Genomic DNA, 22,271 nt, shown 5'->3' with positions numbered 1-22,271 from the left:
TGAGTGAGTTTCTTGATCCTGAGTTCTAGTTGGATCACACTGTGTTCTGAGAGATAGTTTGTTATAATCTCTGTTCTTTCACATTTGCTGAGGAGTGCTTTACTTCCAAGTATGTGGTCAATTTTGGAATAAGTGTGATGTGGTGCTGAGAAGAATGTATATTCTGTTGATTTGGGGTGGAGAGTTCTGTAGATGTCTATAGGTCCTCTTGGTGCAGAGGGGGAAGTTCGAACCCATCGCACACGGTTTTCTTTCTTAGGGAATCTGTATCAGGGCTGCAGGAGCTCTTTGTACCAGACTGGATGCTTTTCTGTTTAACTTGAAATTATTTCAAAATGATTTGAAATCATTTTGAAATTAGGAAAAGGAGAAAGGGTGAGCAACCATCCAAGCTCAGCCCCTGAAAGAAGCCACTGCAGAGAAGTAGATAGAGACCGCACCGTGAGACCAATACTAGTCAGGCCATCACCTATGAGGCAAGTGAGGGATCTTGCTGAGCCTCAACACAGCCTTCAGCCCTAACACGGCGATGCCACCACCTACTTGGGAGTGTCCCTTGAGCACTGAATGGGCCAGAGGCAAGCGTAGACAGAGCTCACTTGGCAAGGGGCATGGCACACAATGGAGACAAAGTAAATGCGTATTGTGTCTGTTTCATGAATCCCTGTGATCCTGAGAAAAGCCTTTGCTTCTTTGAACCTCAAGGAGAAACGGAAAACAGGAAACAGAATGATCCTAGCACAAAAGACACTTACCCACCAAAATAGAATCCAGGACCAATACATTAATTGCTAATTTCATTAGAACATAGTGAGAGATATTGGAGAGCATGACAGAGTTACTTGCTCCTACCACAAGATGATTTGATGGGTAAAACGCTCAAAAATCCGCATGCAACTCTCAGAACTCCAAAAAATCGAATGAGTGAGAAGAAATGAAAATTGGATTTTTTCTCCACACACCCTGTGAAGCTGCTGCCCCATAGGGTGCCCACTCAACAGGAAGAATCTTCTGGAGATCATGGGGATGGGAATCACATGGTTCCAACCACATGATGGGCTTTGCTCATCAGTTAGGCCAGCACCTCATCAGGGACACTCATTGTTGATGGCTTACGTGACACTGTGACACTGAGACCAGACACATGATTGAAATTATAAACCCACACATGGAAAAAAATCACTGGTGCTCCACAGAGAATGAAAGCCGTGGCCATGCAGGCAGGATGGGACACTAGCCTGCTTCAGCTGGAGGGAAGTCACCTCAGAAGAAGTTAAGAATCTGGCTTGGGACATAGGAATCATGAAAACAGACCTCTAAAATAATTGGGCAAAACTGCCAGCACAACTGGATGACCAGAGAATAGTGAAGGGTACTGTCCAGGAAATGCAACTAGCAACATACTTTTATCAAAGAGAGATGTCTTATCTTAAAGGAGGAGGTCTTTCATACAAATGTCTTGAGCTGAGCTACAGGTGGCTGAACATTTGCAATTGCCCCTCACCATTCCCCCTCTCAGGCCTATCTTGATGCCCACATCCCACTCTTGTGAGAAAGTGCCTGGTGACAATGGAGTCACCTAGGATAAGAGAAGAGGAAAGTTCCACCCATTGGATGTCTGTGTTTAAAACAGGATCCAAGAGTCAGACTCAAAACAATCTAAGTACAAGGACGTCATGCCTTAGCCTGCACAAATTGCAGGAAACAAAAAAATAGAGAGGCTGCCTGGAAGGGAGACAAGTAGAGCTTTATGACCTTTGGGATGAAGTACTCACAGACTGCATCCATAGCAAAGCAGGCGAGCTGTTCCTCCAATGAGCACAAGGTGCTACTTATTGTAAACCTGGTGGCAGTCACATAGGTCATATTCAATTGAAGGAGTCAAGTAACTTTCATCCAGTGAGTCCTCTGAGACATCGAGCTCTTCCATCTCCAGCGGCTGCCTTCTGGGCCTGGTAGATGAAGAAGACTGAAGATAAACACTAGAGGGAAGCATAACCACAGTGCCCAGCTGGCTCTAAAGGGAGGCCTACAGGAGGGGCCAGAGGAAAGAAAGGGCAGGCCCCTCAGGGAGATAGAACAATCCTTTCCCATATGGGGCAGAAGAGAGAGAGCAGCAGGTGCTTGGTGCACTGGGCAGACAATGAGCTGAGGATAAAGGAGATGGAACGACCCCTGTACAAAACAGCCATGACACACGGTGCATGCGGAGGGACATCATGGCGCATTGAGCACTTTTGCATAAACTGTATTCATAGCAGCATGCAGTGGCCAAATGAACATGGGCTCTTGAGTCTTCCTAGACTCTTGGAAATATCGTATCCCCCACATCTCTTTTTCTCAATATTGTAGCAAGATATGAATTTTTTCATTCACTTTCATGCTATCAAATACTTGCACATATAGTAATGCCAAAGCACAGACATCAGATGTGCATTAAACAAAAATTATAGAAAAGGGGACTGCAGAAAATATCTCTGATAGATCAGTTCAACTGAGTCAACTGAAGAGAGATTAGTACAATTGAGAGGAATTAATAAGAGGGGGAAATACAAATACTGCTATAGAAACCTCCGGGAGCCAAGATGGCCGAATAGGAACAGCTCCGGTCTACAGTTCCCAGCATGAGCGGCACAGAAGATGGGTAATTTCTGCATTTCCATTTGAGGTACTGGGTTCATCTCACTAGGGAGTGCCAAACAGTGGGTGCAGGACAGTTTGTGCAGCGCACTGTGCGCGAGGCAAAGCAGGGTGAGGCATTGCCTCACTCTGGAAGCACAAGGGGTCAGGGAGTTCCTTTTCCTAGTCAAAGAAAGGGGTAACAGACGGCACCTGGAAAATCGGGTCAGTCCCACCCTAATACTGCGCTTTTCCAATGGGCCTGGAAAACGGCACACCAGGAGATTGTGTCCCGCACCTGGCTCGGAGGGTCCTATGCCCATGGAATCTTGCTGATTGCTAGCACAGCAGTCTGAGATCAAACTGCAAGTCAGCAGCGAGGCTGGGGGGGGGGCGCCCACCATTGCCCAGGCTTGCTTAGGTAAACAAAGCAGCCAGGAAGCTCGAACTGGGTGGAGCCCACCACAGCTCAAGGAGGCCGGCCTGCCTCTGTAGGCTCCACCTCTGGGGGCAGGGCACAGACAAACAAAAATTCAGCAGGAACCTCTGCAGACTTAAATGTCCCTGTCTGACAGCTTTAAAGAGAGTAGTGGTTCTCCCAGCGCGCAGCTGGAGATCTTAGAACGGACAGACTGCCTCCTAAAGTGGGTCCCTGACCCCCAAGCAGCCTAACTGGGAGGCACCCCCCAGTAGGGACAGACTGACACCTCACTCGGCCAGGTACTCCTCTCAGACAAAACTTCCAGAGGAACTATCAGACAGCTGAATTTGTGGTCTCACAAAAATTCACTGTTCTGCAGCCACCGCTGCTGACACTCAGCCAAATAGCGTCTGGAGTGGACCTCTAGCAAACTCCAACAGACCTGCAGCTGAGGGTCCTGTCTGGTAGAAGGAAAACTAACAAACAGAAAGGACATCCACACCAAAAACCCATCTGCACATCACCATCATCAAAGACCAAAAGTAGATAAAACTACAAAGATGGGAAAAAAAACAGAGCAGAAAAACTGGAAACTCTAAAAAGCAGAGCACCTCTCCTCCTCCAAAGGAACACAGTTCCTCATCAGCAACGGAACAAAGCTGGATGGAGAATGACTTTGACGAGTTGAGAGAAGAAGGCTTCAGATGATCAAACTACTCCAAGCTACGGGAGGAAATTCAAAACAATAGCAAAGAAGTTAAAAACTTTGAAAAAAAATTAGACGAATGGATAACTAGAATAACCAACGGAGAGAAGGGCTTAAAGGAGCTGATGGAGCTGAAAGCCAAGTTTCGAGAAATATGCAAAGATTACAGAAGCCTCGGTAGCCGATACGATCAACTGGAAGAAAGGTTATCAGTGACGGAAGATGAAATGAATGAAATGAAGCGAGAAGGGAAGTTTATAGAAAAAATAATAAAAAGAAATTAACAAAGCCTCCAAGAAATTTGGGACTATGTGAAAAGACCAAACCTACGTCTGATTGGTGTACCTGAAAATGACAGGGAGAATGGAACCAAGTTGGAAAACACTCTGCAAGATATTATCCAGGAGAACTTCCCCAATCTAGCAAGGCAGGCCAACATTCAGATTCAGGAAATACAGAGAACACCACAAAGATACTCCTCAAGAAGAGCAACTCCAAGACACATAATTGTCAGATTCACCAAAGTTGAAATGAAGGAAAAAATGTTAAGGGCAGCCAGAGAGAAAGGTCGGGTCACCCACAAAGGGAAGCCCATCAGACTAACAGCTGATCTCTCAGCAGAAACTCTACAAGCCAGAAGAGAGTGGGGGCCCATATTCAACATTCTTAAAGAAAAGAATTTTCAACCCAGAATTTCATATCCAGCCAAACTAAGCATCATAAGTGAAGGAGAAATAAAATCCTTTACAGACAAGCAAATGCTGAGTGATTATGTCACCACGAGGCCTGCCCTAAAAGAGCTCCTGAAGGAAGCACTAAACATGGAAAGGAACAACCGGTATCAGCCACTGCAAAAACATTGCAAATTGTAAAGACCATCAAGGCTAGGAAGAAACTGCATCAACTAACAAGCAATAACCAACTAACATCATAATGACAGGATCAAATTCACATATAACAATATTAACTTTAAATGTAAATGGGCTAAATGCTCCAATTAAAAGACACAGACTGGCAAGCTGGATAAGGAGTCAAGACCCATCAGTGTGCTGTATTCAGGAAACCCATCTCACGTGCAGAGACACACATAGACTCAAAATAAAGGGATGGAGGAAGATCTATCAAGCAAATGGAAAACAAAAAAAGGCAGGGGTTGCAATCCTAGTCTCTGATAAAACAGACTTTAAACCAACAAAGATCAAAAGAGACAAAGAAGGCCATTACATAATGGTAAAGGGATCAATTCAACAAGAAGAGCTAACTATCCTAAATATATATGCACCCAATACAGGAGCACCCAGATTCATAAAGCAAGTCCTGAGTGACCTACAAAGGGACTTAAACTCCCACACAATAATAATGGGAGATTTTAACACCCCACTGTCAACATTAGACAGATCAATGAGACAGAAAGTTAACAAGGATACCCAGGAATTGAACTCAGCTCTGCACAAAGTGGACCTAATAGACATCTACAGAACTCTCCACCCCAAATCAACAGAATATACATTTTTTTCAGCACCACACCACACCTATTCCAAAATTGACCACATAGTTGGAAGTAAAGCTCTCCTCAGCAAATGTAAAAGAACGGAAATTATAACAAACTGTCTTTCAGACCACAGTGCAATCAAACTAGAACTCAGGATTAAGAAACTCACTCAAAATCACTCAACTACATGGAAACTGAACAACCTGCTCCTGAATGACTATTGGGTACATAATGAAATGAAGGCAGAAATAAAGATGTTCTTTGAAACCAACGAGAACAAAGACACAACATACCAGAATCTCTGGGACACACTGAAAGCAGTGTGTAGAGGGAAATTTATAGCACTAAATGCCCATAAGAGAATGCAGGAAAGATCCAAAATTGACACCCTAACATCACAATTAAAAGAACTAGAAAAACAAGAGCAAACACATTCAAAAGCTAGCAGAAGGCTAGAAATAACTAAAATCAGAGCAGAGCTGAAGGAAATAGAGACACAAAAAACCCTTCAAAAAATTAATGAATCCAGGAGCTGGTTTTTTGAAAAGATCAACAAAATTGATAGACCACTAGCAAGACTAATAAAGAAGAAAAGAAAGAAGAATCAAATAGATGCAATAAAAAATGAAAAAGGGGTTATCACCACCTATCCCACAGAAATACAATCTACCATCAGAGAATACTACAAACACCTCTACGCAAAGAAACTAGAAAATCTAGAAGAAATGGATAAATTCCTCGACAAATACACCCTCCCAAGACTAAACCAGGAAGAAGTTGAATCTCTGAATAGACCAATAACAGGCTCTGAAATTGTGGCAATAATCAACAGCTTATCAACCAAAAAGAGTCCAGGACCTGATGGATTCACAGCCAAATTCTACCAGAGGTACAAGGAGGAACTGGTACCATTCCTTCTGAAACTATTCCAATCAATAGAAAAAGAGGGAATCCTCCCTAACTCATTTTATGAGGCCAGCATCATCCTGATACCAAAGCCTGGCAGAGACATAACCAAAAAAGAGAATTTCAGACCAATATCCTTGATGAACATTGATGCAAAAATCCTCAATAAAATACTGGCAAACCGAATCCAGCAGCACATCAAAAAGCTTATCCACCATGATCAAGTGGGCTTCATCCCTGGAATGCAAGGCTGGTTCAACATACGCAAATCAATAAATGTAATCCAGCATATAAACAGAACCAAAGACAAAAACCACGATTATCTCAATAGATGCAGAAAAGGCCTTTGACAAAATTCAACAGCCCTTCATGCTAAAAACTCTCAATAAATTAGGTATTGATGGGACGTATCTCAAAATAATAAGAGCGATCTATGACAAACCCACAGCCAATATCATACTGAATGGGCAAAAACTGGAAGCATTCCCTTTGAAAACTGGCACAAGACAGGGATGCCCTCTCTCACCACTCCTATTCAACATAGTGCTGGAAGTTCTGGCCAGGGCAATCAGGCAGGAGAAAGAAATAAAGGGTATTCAATTAGGAAAAGAGGAAGTCAAATTGTCCCTGCTTGCAGATGACATGATTGTATATCTAGAAAACCCCATCGTCTCAGCCCAAAATCTCCTTAAGCTGATTAGCAACTTCAGCAAAGTCTCAGGATACAAAATCAACGTGCAAAAATCACAAGCATTCTTGTACACCAATCACAGACAAACAGAGAGCCAAATCATGAGTGAACTCCCATTCACAATTGCTTCGAAGAGAATAAAATACCTAGGAATCCAACTTACAAGAGATGTGAAGGACCTCTTCAAGGAGAACTACAAACCACTGCTCAATGAAATAAAAGAGGATACAAACAAATGGAAGAACAGTCCATGCCCACTGGAAGAATCAATATCATGAAAATGGCCATACTGCCCAAGGTAATTTATAGATTCAATGCCATCCCCATCAAGCTACCAATGACTTTCTTCACAGAATTGGAAAAAACCACTTTAAAGTTCATATGGAACCAAAAAAGAGCCCACATAGCCAAGTCAATCCTAAGCCAAAAGAACAAAGCTGGAGGCATCACGCTACCTGACTTCAACCTATACTACAAGGCTACAGTAACCAAAACAGCATGGTACTGGTACCACAACAGAGACATAGATCAATGGAACAGAACAGAGCCCTCAGAAATAATGCTGCATATCTACAACTATCTGATCTTTGACAAACCTGACAAAAACAAGAAATGGGGAAAGGATTCTCTGTTTAATAAATGGTGCTGGGAAAACTGGCTAGCCATATGTAGAAAGCTGAAACTGGATCCCTTCCTTACACCTTATATAAAAATTAATTCAAGATGGATTAAAGACTTACATGTTAGACCTAAAAGCATAAAAACCATAGAAGAAAGCATAGGCAATACCATTCAGGACATAGGCGTGGGCAATGACTTCATGTCTAAAACACCAAAAGCAATGGCAACAAAAGCCAAAATTGACAAATGGGATCTGATTAAACTAAAGAGCTTCTGCACAGCAAAAGAAACCATCATCAGAGTGAACAGACAACCTACAGAATGGGAGATAATTTTTGCAACCTACTCATCTGACAAAGGGCTAATATCCAGAATCTACAATGAACTCAAACAAATTTACAAGAAAAAAACAACCCCATCAAAAAGTGGGCAAAGGATATGAACAGACACTTCTCAAAAGAAGACATTTATGCAGCCAAAAAACACATGAAAAAATGCTCATCATCACTGGCCATCAGAGAAATGCAAATCAAAACCACAATGAGATACCATCTCACACCAGTTAGAGTGGTGATCATTAAAAAGTCAGGAAACAACAGGTGCTGGAGAGGATGTGGAGAAATAGGAACACTTTTACACTGTTGGTGGGACTGTAAACTAGTTCAACCATTGTGGAAGTCAGCGTGGCAATTCCTCAGGGATCTAGAACTAGAAATACCATTTGACCCAGCCATCCCATTACTGGGTATATACCCAAAGGACTATAAATCATGCTGCTATAAAGACACATGCACACATATGTTTATTGCGGCACTATTCATAATAGCAAAGACTTGGAACCAACCCAAATGTCCAACAACGATAGACTGGATTAAGAAAATGTGGCACATATACACCATGGAATACTATGCAGCCATAAAAAAAATGATGAGTTCATGTCCTTTGTAGGGACATGGATGAAACTGGAAAACATCATTCTTAGTAAACTATCGCAAGGACAAAAAACCAAACACCACATGTTCTCACTCATAGGTGGGAATTGAACAATGAGAACTCATGGACACAGGAAGGGGAACATCACACTCCGGGGACTGTTATGGGTTGGGTGGAGCGGGGAGGGACAGCATTAGGAGATATACCTAATGCTAAATGACGAGTTAATGGGTGCAGCAAACCAACATGGCACATGGATATATATGTAACAAACCTGCACATTGTGCACATGTACCCTAAAACCTAAAGTATAATAATAAAAAATAAATAAATAAATAAATAAACAAACACGGCTATACAATGAAAACAGGCAATTCTAATAATATTAATATTTCATGATTGGCTGAACACATGGAACAAATATTCAGCACATTCTGATTTTTCCTGCATCCAGAGTCTCCAGATGTCCACACTGAATTAACTGTCTGCAATTCCTTAGAGTTACCTAGGGCCTGATGGGTCTTGGTCCTTCACCTACTCTTGGTCATGTTCAAGTTCTGTATATAATTTCAGACAGGGAGGGACACATTAAGCAGATTCTCCTACACCCATGAACAATCCACTGTCCAACCCTAACATAGAGACATCAGTCTCCTCAGTGTGAGAACAGGACACTGTGAGAGAAATATTTTCAGAGGCCTGAGGTCCTGTCATAATAGAAATGTCTTGGGTTTCCCTGAGCCTAGGGGTGAAATCTCCCTATTCTTGCAGATCATTATCTCAATATAATCTGTCCTGAGACTGTGCAAACAGGTAAGCAATATTTTTCATACCAATTCAAAGCAAATGCCCCTAGATGTTTTCTAGAAAGGAAACTGCAGTATGTAGCCTTCCCTCATCAAATTCCAATGTTGTTCACGGTTTACAGCATTTTAGATCCTGAAATTAGAAGGATGGAGGGAATCTACATACTCTTGAATCAAAATGAATCTCTGTGCTACACAGTAACATTGGCTATTTGGGCATCTAGGAGTGTCAGTGCTCAGTCTTGCTTCCAGAAACATACCAGCAAGGCAATGGCCTGCTTAGCTACAACAAGCCAACATCAAAGACATAGAGAATTGGGCTAGGTTCAATGAAACCTTGGTATCATCTTCCACAGAAAGGTAGACAAAGATGCCACTGGCCTTGGGCAGTCATAGAACCTCAAGGAACATGGTTGGGAAAAGAAATTTATAAGGAATACAATAATAGTTGGCAAGACAAATTTTATTCAAATTAAGACATCTCACAGACACCTCTTGGAAATATGCTGCATAGATTGGTGTGAATTTGTCACATCTGTCTTGGGTCCAATATCCTGATAGTGGGCCCAAGATGACACAGGCATGGTCCGAGACAAGGAAAAGAGCAGAGCTCACTGACCCAACCCATGTTGATGTTTCAAATTCAACTCTAGAGTCTGATTCAAAGCAACTCATGTCTATGATTCCCGGGCACATTGATGACATCTCTAAGCCCACTCTGGGGCTCAGGGTGCAAGGATTATGAGGTCTCCCTGAGACATCATTTGGATGTTTATCACTCCTCCCCCATCAAGAACCAAGCAGACTTGATGTTTCTCAAATGAGTACAAGGTGCTTCTGTGAGACAGATGGGAGCCAGACAGGTCAGCAGGAATCAAAGGAGTCAAACGACATTCATCCCGTGGCTCTCGGGGGACTTCATGCTCTGCCGCCTGTGGCACCTCCCTGCTGAGACTGGTGGGGTAGGAAGGTCTAAGGTTGATTCAAGGGGGTCAGGGACCACAGATTCCTAGATGGATTTGACAGAAGGCATAAGGGAACGGTTGCAGAAAGCAAAGGGGCTGACCTAATATAAGGTACAAATTATTCTCTTCTTGGTGGGACAGAGTGTGGCTGCCATGAGATAGTGAGAGAAAGAGAAAGATAGAGAGACAGAGATGGCTCATGTTCAGCGAATTGCCCAGATTAGAAGTTCATGAGAAAAAAGAAGCAACATATTTTGACATAATACGGAGTTGAGGTTTTACTCAATTTTCTTCTCTTGTGGTCAAATACTTGCCAACATGCTGACACCTAACAGGTATCTCACTCTGGATTTAACCACACAGAAGAGGACAAGTGATATCAAAAAATCCATGAGTTTGTTGAGTTCACTTGGGTCAACTGATTGTAGGTTACTATGCTTGAGAAGGATTAAGCAATGGAAACCAGGCTAAGCAGGAGGAGCACTTGAGCCAGGAAGGTCAAAGCTGCAGTGAGCCATGATAGTAGCACTGTACTCCACCTGGATGACTGAGTGAAACCCTGTCAAGACAGAAAAGAAAAAGGAAGGGAAGAGAAGGGGAAGGGAGGGGAGGGGAGGGGAGGGGAGGGGAGGGGAGGGGAGGGGAGGGGAAGGGAGGGAAGGGAAGGGAAGGGAAGGGAAGGGAAGGGAAGGGAAGGGAAGGGAAGGGAAGGGAGAAAAGAAAAGGAAGGAAGGAAAGAGAGAGATGGAAATGTATGAGTACCACAAGAAAAAAGAAAAAAGAAAGAGATTGAAATGTATATGAGTACCACAAGAAAAAAGAAAACATTGTTCAAAAGAATAATTTGTAGTTAACTGAATGGATGAAATAGTCCTATTCATAAACTCCTATTTTTCCCTGATGTCATCCTCCAGATGTCACTATTGAACAACCAGCTCAAAAATCAGAGTTACCTGGGGGACATTGGCTGTTTCCCTTCCTCTTCCTCATTATCATTTTGATTTTCTGCAAATAAATTCAGAAGAGAGGATCACATTAAGCAAATCATACTCCACACATGACCAAATTAGTGTCCAATCATAACACAGGGCATTAACATTCTCAGCATAAGAATATGGTATTCTTACAGAAAAGGTCTAGGATGCCCTAGGTTAAGTCTTGGAAGAAGTAGATGAACCTGCTTTCCAGGCCCATGGGGCAGAATCTTCCTCTTCTGGTACATCATAATTGCATATCCTCTGGCCTGTGTCTGTTAAGCAGTTAAACAAAACATTTCCCCAAGATCTTCAGGAACTGGATTAACTACTTTCTAGAAGTGTTGCTGCAACATTGACTTGTCTCAATAGATGTCATGGTTGTTGAATGTTTAGAGGAATCTATACACAAGACTGAAGGATAAATTCTAAAAACCCTCCCATAATAAAAGATTCTACGGTGTTACACAGAAAAATTGGCCATTAGTAGGGTGGAGAACTCAGGCCTCGGCCTTGCTTTGTGGAAACTTATAAGCAAGGCAAAGATAGAAGTGTTTATGTTCAGGTTTTGAGGTGACTGCTAAGCTAAGATAAGCAAACTTAAAGACAAGCCAACTTAAAGGAGAACAGAGACTGCAGCTGAGAGCAATAAACCCAAGGTAATGACATCCCCAAATCTATAGACAAGGCTGCCAATGACCTTTGACAGGTATACTCCAAGGACATTGTTCAGGGACACAAATTACATCACTGCAGGAGACAAAAGACATTGGATCCAAGATAGGAGGTCTGACAGATGCCTTCTGTATACCTCCTGTACACAGGTGGGTATGAGTTTATCACACCTACTTGAGGTCCAGTAACCTGATACTGGGGCCAGAGAGACTAAGGCATGACATGGGCTGAGGACGAGAGGGAAGCCCCCTGACCCACCTGATATCTGTGTTTAATATTTAATCCTACACTTCCTGATACAAACCAATATGTATCTATAGGCCCTGTCCTCAGAGTTGAACTTTCTTAGCCTAGGCAGAGGTACAAAGGACAAAAAATATAGAGGCTACATGGGAGAATGTTTAGCACTTCCTCCTCCCCTTCATAATGTGAAGATTCACTGCCTACATCCAGAGCAGAGTCGACTTTCTCTTCCTCAGGTGTGATTTTGGCACACCTCTGAGGCTGGTGGGAATCAGAAGAGTCATGGCAAATTGAGCAAGTGGCAGAATATTCCTCCAGTGAGTTCTGAGGGACTTCCTTTTCTTTAGCCTCCTGTACCTCCCTGATGAGCCAGGTGGGATAGAGATAACAGAGATGACAGAAGATTAAACCAAGAGTGATTAGACCCCAGGGAGTGCTAGCTGTTTTGACAGGAGGCATAAGTGAGTGGTCCCAAAAAGCAAAGGGATGGTTCCCTTGAAGAGGGAACGGGCAATCTTCCTCTCTGCAACAGAATGTGGCTGCCACGGGGGCCTGAGAAGAAGAGAGCAGCTGGAGCTCATTGCACTGGGCAGATACGATCTGAGGAGGGAGGAGACTCAGCTATCCCTGTATGGTGTAGATGTAACACACAGCACATGAAGAACCCTAACAGCTGCTACACCATGTGGCTCAGTTGGGTTGAATGTAACATACTATGGCCAAGAAAATACATGCTGAGCCATTGTAGACTCCAGAGATGGTGTGACTTGTAGGCCTTCTTCTTCTAATATTGTGATTTGAAAAGTGAGTACTTTTGGTCTAGGTACTTTTCTTGGTGTTTAACTTTGCTAGTTACTTCCTAATTCCTCTCCTTGTTAACTCTTTGCTGTTTATCTTAACTAATAAGAACCTAATGACAACTGTGTAAGAAGCAGATACAAAACTCCTCCTGGTTTTCATTACAGAAGAGAACGGGTCTCATCTGTGTATGCAGGAAATCCCTAAGGCTGGTAAGTTCTCCTCAGGTCATGCTTCCAAGTACCGCAAAGAAAATAGACAACCATGTCAACAGGGCTATTTCACTGTTGAATGAGTGCACTACATCAATACAATCTGCAATTTTTTCCTTGCATCTATAATCCATGACAACCTACACCTCTCTTGTCTTCTTTCTGAGGCCTTTTCCATATTTTACCTACCCATTACCAGCTCCTGATTATTCATTGTTACCTGGAGGCAAGCGGTCCTTAGACTTTTTCAACTTTCTCATCTTTAGCATCTTCATTTCCAACTTCATCATTTTCTGCAAACAAATGCAGTAGTGTCCATTCAGATATTTCCCACTTCACCCACTGCAAACACAGTCAGACATATGAGCACTGAGACATGAACATCTATGTACAAGTCAGTGTTGCACTGAAAGCCGTCGTGTTTCATCTTTAGCTCTCACGTTTTTTGCTCTGGCAATGTGGGTCTGATCTGGAGAGCCACCATCATGACATGGGAACAAATTAAAAAGGCCTTTTTCCCCTCATGTCATTGGAGCCTTGTCCATCTTCTCTCTGGACTTCAGCAGTGTTTTCCCCTTCTGGCCACAGATCTGATTCCCAGGCACAGACTCCACATCCCCTCACAGCTCTCACTAAAACCTATTTCTTTCTCTTAGGAGAGGACAAACAACCCTGTCGCCCACCGCTCCATACATCAGGGGACTTCACAGACCCTCCAAGTAGCTTCTGCTGTGTTGTCCCGGGAAATTCTCTCTACGAAGAGTGTTCCAGTCTTAACAACTTTCCTAACACCACATGCTACCACATCAACTACCTTATCTAACATCACACAGTGAGGGTCTTTGCCTTATTTTGAAATTCATTCATGTGTGTTCCCTCATTTGAATGCTGTATCTACCATGCAGGAGATAATTTGTTCCCATTTCCAGTTAGACACAGACATCCAGGAAGGATAAATCGCTGGCCCACAGTTACTAAGACATTGCTGAGAATAGAGCCTGGGAACTTCCATTCTTAGTCCAGGGCTCGCTCCACTCTAACAAGCTGCTTCCTGTCACATCCTCCTTCCTGTCCTTTAAAACTGGATGGATGATGCTTCTTGCTCCAAAGGCCAGTTCCATCAAGGAGGAAGGAGGATTTTGCCATACTGTGACTTCCAACCCATGGGTTTCTCATCTTTCTTCCTACACAGGAAGTCCTGGTCATGTCATGGTACTAATGCTTAGTGGAAAGAAAGACCACCGATAAAATTGTCATTATGCAGGTGTGGCGGTCTGGAGTCTTCTCATAAGCCTAGGATTTTGCGTCATCAGGGCCTGTGACTGCCTTACCTGGGCTGAGCTTGCAGACAAGGCACTCTGCCAGCCTGCACCCCTCAGCCAGCTGCTCTCGGAGGTCCTGCCCCTGGTGGTCGTCAGGGTCATCATCAGTGAGAAGGGCCTTCAGATGCTGATTGAGTAAGAGGGAGGCATCTCTCCCTTCCCATAACTTCTTCTTCCTTAACTGGGTCAGCTCTGATGCCTGAGAGTGAACTAGGGCTTTGTATCGCCTAAGGTAGGATAGTAGAGAAAATATAAGAGTGGAGAGGGATCAGTTCTAAGAATTGCAACAGAGATTTATGTGAGAATATCCTCAAGAAGCCCTCCAAGCAGAATTTTAGCACAGTTTTGGGGAAATGGCTCTGACAAACAGAAAAAGTTTTTTTTTTTTGAGACAGAGTCTCACTCTGTCCCACAGGCTGGAGTACAGTGATGCAATCTCGGCTCACTGCAACTTTGACTTCCCGGGTTCAAGATATCCTCCTGCCTCAACCTCCCATGTAGCTATGACTACAGGCACATGCCACCACGCATGGCTAATTTTTGTATTTTTATTAGAGACAGAGTTTACGACATGTTGGCCAGGCTGGTCTCGAAATCCTGACCTCAGGTGATCCACCCTCCTCAGCCTACCAAAGTGCTGGGATTACAGGGGTGAGCCACCACGCCCAGCCAAAATATAATTTTTTACTAAAAGCCCTCCTCTGTAATAGAGTGCTCCTATAAGATTCCTCAACATTCAACTTTTTCCTGTGTAAAGAAAACTAGATGTCTTCCCAAATTTGTTTCAGAAAATTGTCCCTTTAGTTCCTCATTACATGGACATTTCTATGTAAAAATAGCACACATAGCACAATATGCAGTGACTGGACACAAAGCCACACATAGAAATGTGGCCAAGTACAGCTGAGGTTATTCAGAGAGATGAAAGAATGAAAGAATGGCAGGGTCAAGATAATAACATTCAAATGAATGAAAGAATGAGAAGCCAGTAAGTCAGGAGGTGATTCTAACTAAGGATAAAGAAAATGTGATACTTATTTACAATGGAGTGCTACACGGGCATAAAAAAGAATGAGATCCTGTTATTTGCAGCAACATGGATGAAACTGGAGGTCATTATGCAAAGTGAAATTAGCCAGGCAAAGAAAGACAAACATCGCATGGTGCCACTTATTTGTGGGATCTAAAAATCAAAACAATTGAACTCATAGTGATAGAGAGTAGAAGGATAGTCACCAGAGGTGGGGAAACATAGTGGGAGCTGAGGTTATGGGGGTGGTTAATGTGTACAAAAAAATAGAATGAATAAGACCTAGTATTTGATAGCACAACAGTGTGATGATAGCTAATAATATAATTGTACATTTAAAAATAACTAAAAGAGTATGATCAATTGTAACATAAACAACAAATTCTTGAGGGGATAGACACCCCATTTTATGCGATGTCATTATTATCCATTGTATGCCTGTACCAAAATATCTCAGGCACTCCATAAATATGTACACCTACTATGTACCCACAAACATTAAAATAAAACATTTAGAAAGAGAAAATGTAGTGGTGTTTGCACAATATTTTGAATGTACTAAATGCTGCTGAGCTGTTCACTTTCCTTTGGTTAATTTTGTGTTTTACAAATTTTGCCTCAATAATTACTTGTTCCGAGTAACAATTGTAGCCCATAATTTACTAGCATTGTTGTTCTGTAATTGTTTTATAAATGTTTGCACGACATGTGCCTGCTATGTAAATTCCTGCCCTTCTCCTGGCCCAGGTTAGCTCTTATTTCTCCAGCTGAGCTGCCCCCCTTCAGAGACTCACACACCTTCCACCTGCCTGCCCCACCACACAGAGCCTCCCTCACCTGAGCTCCTCAGCTTGTGTCGACTTCTCTGCCAGCTTCTCCTCCTTGAACTGCATCTTCTCCCCCAGCTCAGATTCTGTGATGCCTTTGTGCTCCTCACACTCTAAGAAAAGACACACCTGTCTTGGTGGGAGGTTGGAAATGCTGCTGTGGTCATTGCCTACAGGGGAGTGAGAGGTGACAGCGTGCTGGCAGTCCTCACAGCCCTCGCTCGCTCTCGGAGCCTCCTCTGCCTGGGCTCCCACTTTGGCGGCACTTGAGGAGCCCTTCAGCCCACCACTGCACTGTGGGAGCCCCTTTCTGGGCTGGCCAAGGCCGGAGCCAGCTCCCTCAGCTTGCAGGGAGGTGTGGAGGGAGGGGCGCGAGCCAGAACCCGGGCTGCGCGCTGAACTTGTGGGCCAGCTGGAGTTCCGGGTGGGCGTGGGCTTTGCCGGTCCCACACTGGGAGCAGCCGGCCAGCCCTGCCGGCCCCGGGCAATGAGGGGCTTAGCGCCTGGGCCAGCGGCTGCAGAGGCTGTACTGGGTCCCCCAGCAGTGCCAGCCCACCGGCACTGCGCTCGATTTCTCACCGGGCCTTAGCTGCCTTCCCACGGGGCAGGGCTCGGGAACTGCAGCCCGCCATGCCTGAGCCTCCCACCCCCTCCGTGGGCTCCTGTGTGGCCTGAGCCTCCCGGATGAGCGCCGCCCCCTGCTCCACGGCGCCCAGTCTCATCGACCACCCAAGGGCTGAGGAGTGCGGGCGCCTGGCGTGGGACTGGCAGGCAGCTCCACCTGCAGCCCCGGTGGGGGATCCACTAGGTGAAGCCAGCTGGGCTCCTGAGTCTGGTGGGGACGTGGAGAACCTTTATGTCTAGCTCAAGGTTTGTAAACACACCAATCAGCACCCTGTGTCTAGCTCAGGGTTTGTGAATGCACCAATGGACACTCTGTATCTAGCTACTCTGGTGGGGCCTTGGAGAACCTTTACGTCTAGTTCAAGGATTGTAAATACACCAGTCTGCACTCTGTATCTAGCTCAAGGTTTGTAAACACACCAATCAGCGCCCTGTGTCTAGCTCAGGGTTTGTGAATGCACCAATTGACACTCTGTATCTAGCTACTCTGGTGGGGCCTTGGAGAACCTTTGTGTGGACACTCTGTATCTAGCTAATCTGGTGGGGACGTGGAGAACCTTTGTGTCTGGCTCAGGGATTGTAAATGCACCAATCAGCTCCCTGTCAAAACAGACCACTTGGCTCTACCAATCAGCAGGATGTGGGTGGGGCCAGGTAAGAGAATAAAAGCAGGCTGCCCGAGCCAACAGTGGCAACCTGCTGGGGTCCCCTTGTACACTGTGGAAGCTTTGTTCTTTCTCTCTTTGCAATAAATCTTGCTGCTGCTCACTCTTTGGGTCCACACTGCCTTTATGAGCTGTAACACTCACCGCAAAGGTTTGCAGCTTCACTCTTGAAGCAAGCGAGACCACGAACCCACCCGGAGGAAGGAACAACTCGAGACGCGCCGCCTTAAGAGCTGTTAATACTCACCGCGAAGGTCCGCAGCTTCACTCCTGAGCCAGCGAGACCAAGAACCCCACAAGAAGGAAGAAAGTCCGAACACATCCTAACATCAGAAGGAACAAACTCCAGACACGCCACCTTAAGAGCTGTAACACTCACCGGGAGGGTCCGCGGCTTCATTCTTGAAGTCAGTGAGACCAGGAACCCACCAATTCCGGACACAGGAGGAGTCAGGGTCCACCCCAAGGACACAAGGATCCCCAGTACCAGGCTCTCGGTGACACTTGATGCTGTCACTTACGGGTACCACAGTTTCTGGCAGGTGCAGCCTCCTCTTTAGGCTCCTTTAAAGCAGGTGCTCTGTGCTACCATCACTTCTCCCAGTGCAGCTGGCACAGAGCTTTGCCTATTGGGCCTCCATATCTTTACCAACCTCCCAAATACAAGGCAGCTGATACTCCCCAATTTATGGATGAGGAAAGAGAAACTCAAAGGCACATGAAATAACTAGAAAACATGACTCAATTGGAATGAGGCAGAGTCAGAATTCACATCCACTAAGGTGTGACTCAAAATCATGGGCCACTTTACCAAGGCTTGCAGCCTCTCCTGTAAAACCCTGGGCTGGAACATAAAGCAGTGATTTCCTGTACAGTCAGGAAGGCCCTAGAACTGCAGGACTGATGGTTCCCTTGTATTGGGAATTTCAAGCGCAAATATCACAGAGATTTTGTAAATCATATCTGGACACAATTAAGTAAAATATGAGGCATAAGACCATCAGGCCCTGAAAAAAATATGCCCAAATGCTAACAAAGTTTGTGTTAAATTAGAAATAGTAGCACAAATAACTAATAGTGTTTGCTCTGTGCCAAGGACTGTTCCAGGAGATTTACAGGAAGGAATTCCGGTAATTCATTGCAGCAATGTACAGAGGTAGGAATTATTATAGGACCCTATTAACAGATAAGGAAACTGAGACAAAGAGAAGACAAACAACTTGGATTGGAGCCCAGGAGACTAGCCCAGGGTCCCTCCTCTCCACACTGCACTGTTACCTCAGCAGAGTCTTGGGCACTCCCTTTCTTCCTCTTTAGGAATAAGAGCCTGTGCTCCAGGAAGCAGGACTTTCCTCTCAGCAGGGTCGTCCCTGCTCCTGATGCTGTCACTTATGGATACCACAGGTTCTATTCAGAGCAGTCTCCTCATTAAGCTCCTGGAAAGCAGGGACTGTGAACTATCACCATCTTTCCCCCAGTGTGGACAGCACAGGGCTTTGCCTATTGGGCCTCAATAGACACTTAAATTGAATAAAAGTTCATTAGTTCCAGACATTCACACCAACAGACTAAACGTTATTTGCCTGCAGGATTTTATATGGTACAGAGAGGATCCTGGTAAAAATGGTTTAGGCTGTTACTGAGAAAAACAGAAGTTTTGTGTCTGCATCAGGCATCAATAATTGGGATTTTAACTCTAACCCCACCCTACACTTCACTGCAAATGTGGAAAAGTTGCTAAACACTTCGTGTCCAGTTTTTCAATCCTCAGCAAAATGAGATTAAAATATCTACTTCAACCTTTCTGGGAGTAAGGGAAGGATGAAATTTATTTTGATGAAGAGGAGAGGAATCGGGTCTAAAGAGTGTTTAATTTCTCAGAGAGAAGACAGTGATCACTCATCACTTTGGTGATAGTGAACCTGCAGAACTTACACGGTGAAACCCTGTCTCTACTAAAAATACAAAAAATTAGCCAGGTGTGCTGGCGGGCGCCTGTAGTTCCAGCTACTGGTGAGGCTGAGGCAGGAGAATGGCATGAACCCGGGAGGTGGAGCTTGCAGTGAGCCGAGATAGCGCCACTGCACTCCAGCCTGGGCAACAGAGCAAGACTCCGTCTCAAAAAAAAAAAAAAACTTACTGTATTTCTGTAGCTGGCAGAAGCTTCAGAGACAAGAAATTTCTCTTTGAGGTCTCGGAACTGCTGTTCGCTCATTTTCAGCTGTGAGCGCAATTCCTGGTTTATTTCTAGGATGTTCATTTCTACTCTCTCAATGGACAAAGGGCTGACAGATTCTGCTATGCTGATGTTTGTGGCAGAAGACGTAGAGCCAGGGACTGGGGAGAAGAAACCCAAACACAAAATGGGTTAAAAACTAGTGAAATCAAAGAGATTTGATCAAGACTGAGGGATGACAATAAATGGAATTCTTACCTTACTGTTCAGAAAAACTTGATCAGCACCCCACAACACCTGAAAGTCCTTAACCACAAAAACAAAGTTTAAGGAGCCAGAGCCTGGAGCAGAAGGCACTGCCTGTAGCTTAGACTCTGAAGGGAGCGCGGGAAGTAGTGCCCAGTGGGTCAAGTAACGGTCTGCCGTCGCTATAACAGAATTAGAAGGTGGCGATGTCATGGGATCTTGGAGCCCCTGCCTTCCACTTGCCTAGGCCATGCTGAAACACAAGGCCTCCTGATCTCCCCTGAGGGTCACCACCGATGGGGACCACTCCCTCAGCTGTCATTCTGGGTATTTGTGTACCCTTGTGACAATACCACAGACCTATCTCTTTCCCAATAAATCTAAGCATATTTCTCATTGTTCATCCCTTATGTGTATAAAATCATCAAGGCAGAAATAATTTCCCAACAGGTTTTATTTTCAATTGTTGTGATGAAGTCGCCCCCCTTCTCTTTAAGTAAAAACAGATCTGAAGGCTTTTCTACAAGTGAAAGATGTGGAACTTTTAGACTGCCATGATGTGCTTTTCTGGGTCTTCTGCAGTTTTTTCTGTGTCTTCTAAAAAGTGTAGGACTAAAAGCAGAATATAATACTATGTGAGTGAATAATTCATTTTCAAAATGTTTTCTGTGTTGTCTCAATATTCTTCTTGCGGCATCCCATTGTTATGTTGATTTCTTTTCCCTTACTGGGGCAGTATGTTGGCTTTTCACTACACTTACAACCAGTTTGACATCCTTACTGCTGAAGCTGTTGCACTGTCTGTAGGCTGATTTGTATTTTAATGTCTCTAAATACACCATTTCATACTTCTCAGTTATGGATGTCATTCTAGATTCACAATTGCTCTTTTCGAGATATCAAGTGATCAAAATCATTTACGAATACCTCCTGAAAACATGCAGAGACCACCTATCTTGGGAAATCTTATAAAGCTGAGGCGATTTTGTTGTTTTCATTTAGTTCACCTATATATTAAACAGAACAGGGCCCATGAGCAGTTTTTATGGAATATTGCTTGTTAGATGTTTTTTTGAGCTGGCCTAATACCATTGATCTGTGATTGTCTTCCACTAAAAGAACATGGTGAGATCAGTCATGGTCAGCGGTGGTTGGTGACATGCAGGGTACATGTGTAATACCCTAGAGGAAGGTACAGGTCATAATCCATTGTGATTTTTACAGCACAATGTATGTTTCATGGAATTTTTACTCTGTTCTATTTACAAAGATTAAATTGAAGCTACGGTTTAGGGTTTTATACCTGAACTTAAAATTTTTCTGATTTCTTTCTTTTTTTTTTGTTGTTCTTGAGACGGAGTTTCACTCTTATTGCCCAGGCTGGAGTACAATGGCACAATCTCGGCTCACTGCAACCTCTGCCTCCCGGGTTCATGCAATCCTCCTGCCTCAGCCTCCAGAGTAGGTGGGATTACAGGCATGAGCCACCATGCCCAGCTAATTTTGTATTTTTGGTAGAGACAGGGTTTCTCCACGTTGGTCAGGCTGGTTTCAAACTCCCAACCTCAGGTGATCTGCCTGCTTTGGCCTCCCAAAGTGCTGGGCTTACAGGCGTGAGCCACCACGCCTGGTCTTAAAGTTTTTCTGATTTCTACATTGCAAGTACATTCTCCTGTAAACAGAAAAATGCTTTTTATTACTTATAAGAACAAGTAATTGGCTTGAGTTTTTAAAGATGAAGCACTAACTTTTGTTTTCATCGTGCACTTGTCCCTATTCGTGCTGCTCATTGTCTCTCAGCATGACCTGGTCTTTCTCCTTGCACTTACCCTCCTCCTGCTGAACAATCTCCATGCACTATCCCATACCACCAGCAATTCCAGCTCTCCCTTGGCCTCCCCAAAATGGGTGCAGGTGTCAGGATGTCAAACACATCCTAAATGCAAAAGCGACCCATGCTCTAGAGCAGGCAGCTGTGATCCCACCTCCCTGAAGTTGGCGATAATGTCCTACTACAGGAAGGAATTATTTCTCTTTTACTAAGGGGTCTTTTCTTCATGTCTGAATGCCTCTGATCTAGTGAGCACAACTGTCCGAAATATGAATACACTTGCTAACTTTCTAGTTTCTTCTTAGGCAGCCAGATTATTTATAAGTCCTCCTTACTTACATATCTCTACTGAAGTTTGAATTCTTAGCCGAACAATTCCTTTCCTTGTAAGGTGAGAGGCTTGGAGAAGACCGGTCTCATCACTGTGCAGAAAAGGTAAAAAAATTTCTATTCAAAGCAAGTTTGAATTTGAAACTAGGGCTTTCACT

At 44.1% G+C, this 22,271-nt stretch overlaps 1 protein-coding gene across 1 annotated transcript in view; it reads right to left on the bottom strand.

The window, feature by feature from the left end:
- The window catches only part of LOC129489162 (neuroblastoma breakpoint family member 6-like), a 200,418-nt gene extending 178,612 nt beyond the window's left edge, over positions 1-21,806 (bottom strand). The window contains 11 exon segments of the mRNA XM_063639063.1: positions 1,776-1,836; positions 1,838-1,952; positions 8,895-8,946; positions 11,114-11,165; positions 13,303-13,355; positions 14,394-14,611; positions 16,252-16,411; positions 19,135-19,144; positions 19,671-19,867; positions 19,970-20,134; positions 21,782-21,806. Of these exon segments, the coding sequence (XP_063495133.1) occupies positions 1,776-1,836; positions 1,838-1,952; positions 8,895-8,946; positions 11,114-11,165; positions 13,303-13,355; positions 14,394-14,611; positions 16,252-16,411; positions 19,135-19,144; positions 19,671-19,867; positions 19,970-20,134; positions 21,782-21,806 (1,108 nt within the window).
- Between the last annotated feature and the right edge of the window lie 465 nt (positions 21,807-22,271).

This window comes from Symphalangus syndactylus, chromosome 1, assembly GCF_028878055.3.
Source record: "Symphalangus syndactylus isolate Jambi chromosome 1, NHGRI_mSymSyn1-v2.1_pri, whole genome shotgun sequence".
NCBI lineage: Eukaryota > Metazoa > Chordata > Mammalia > Primates > Hylobatidae > Symphalangus > Symphalangus syndactylus.
This window is presented reverse-complemented; position numbering and strand designations above follow the sequence as displayed.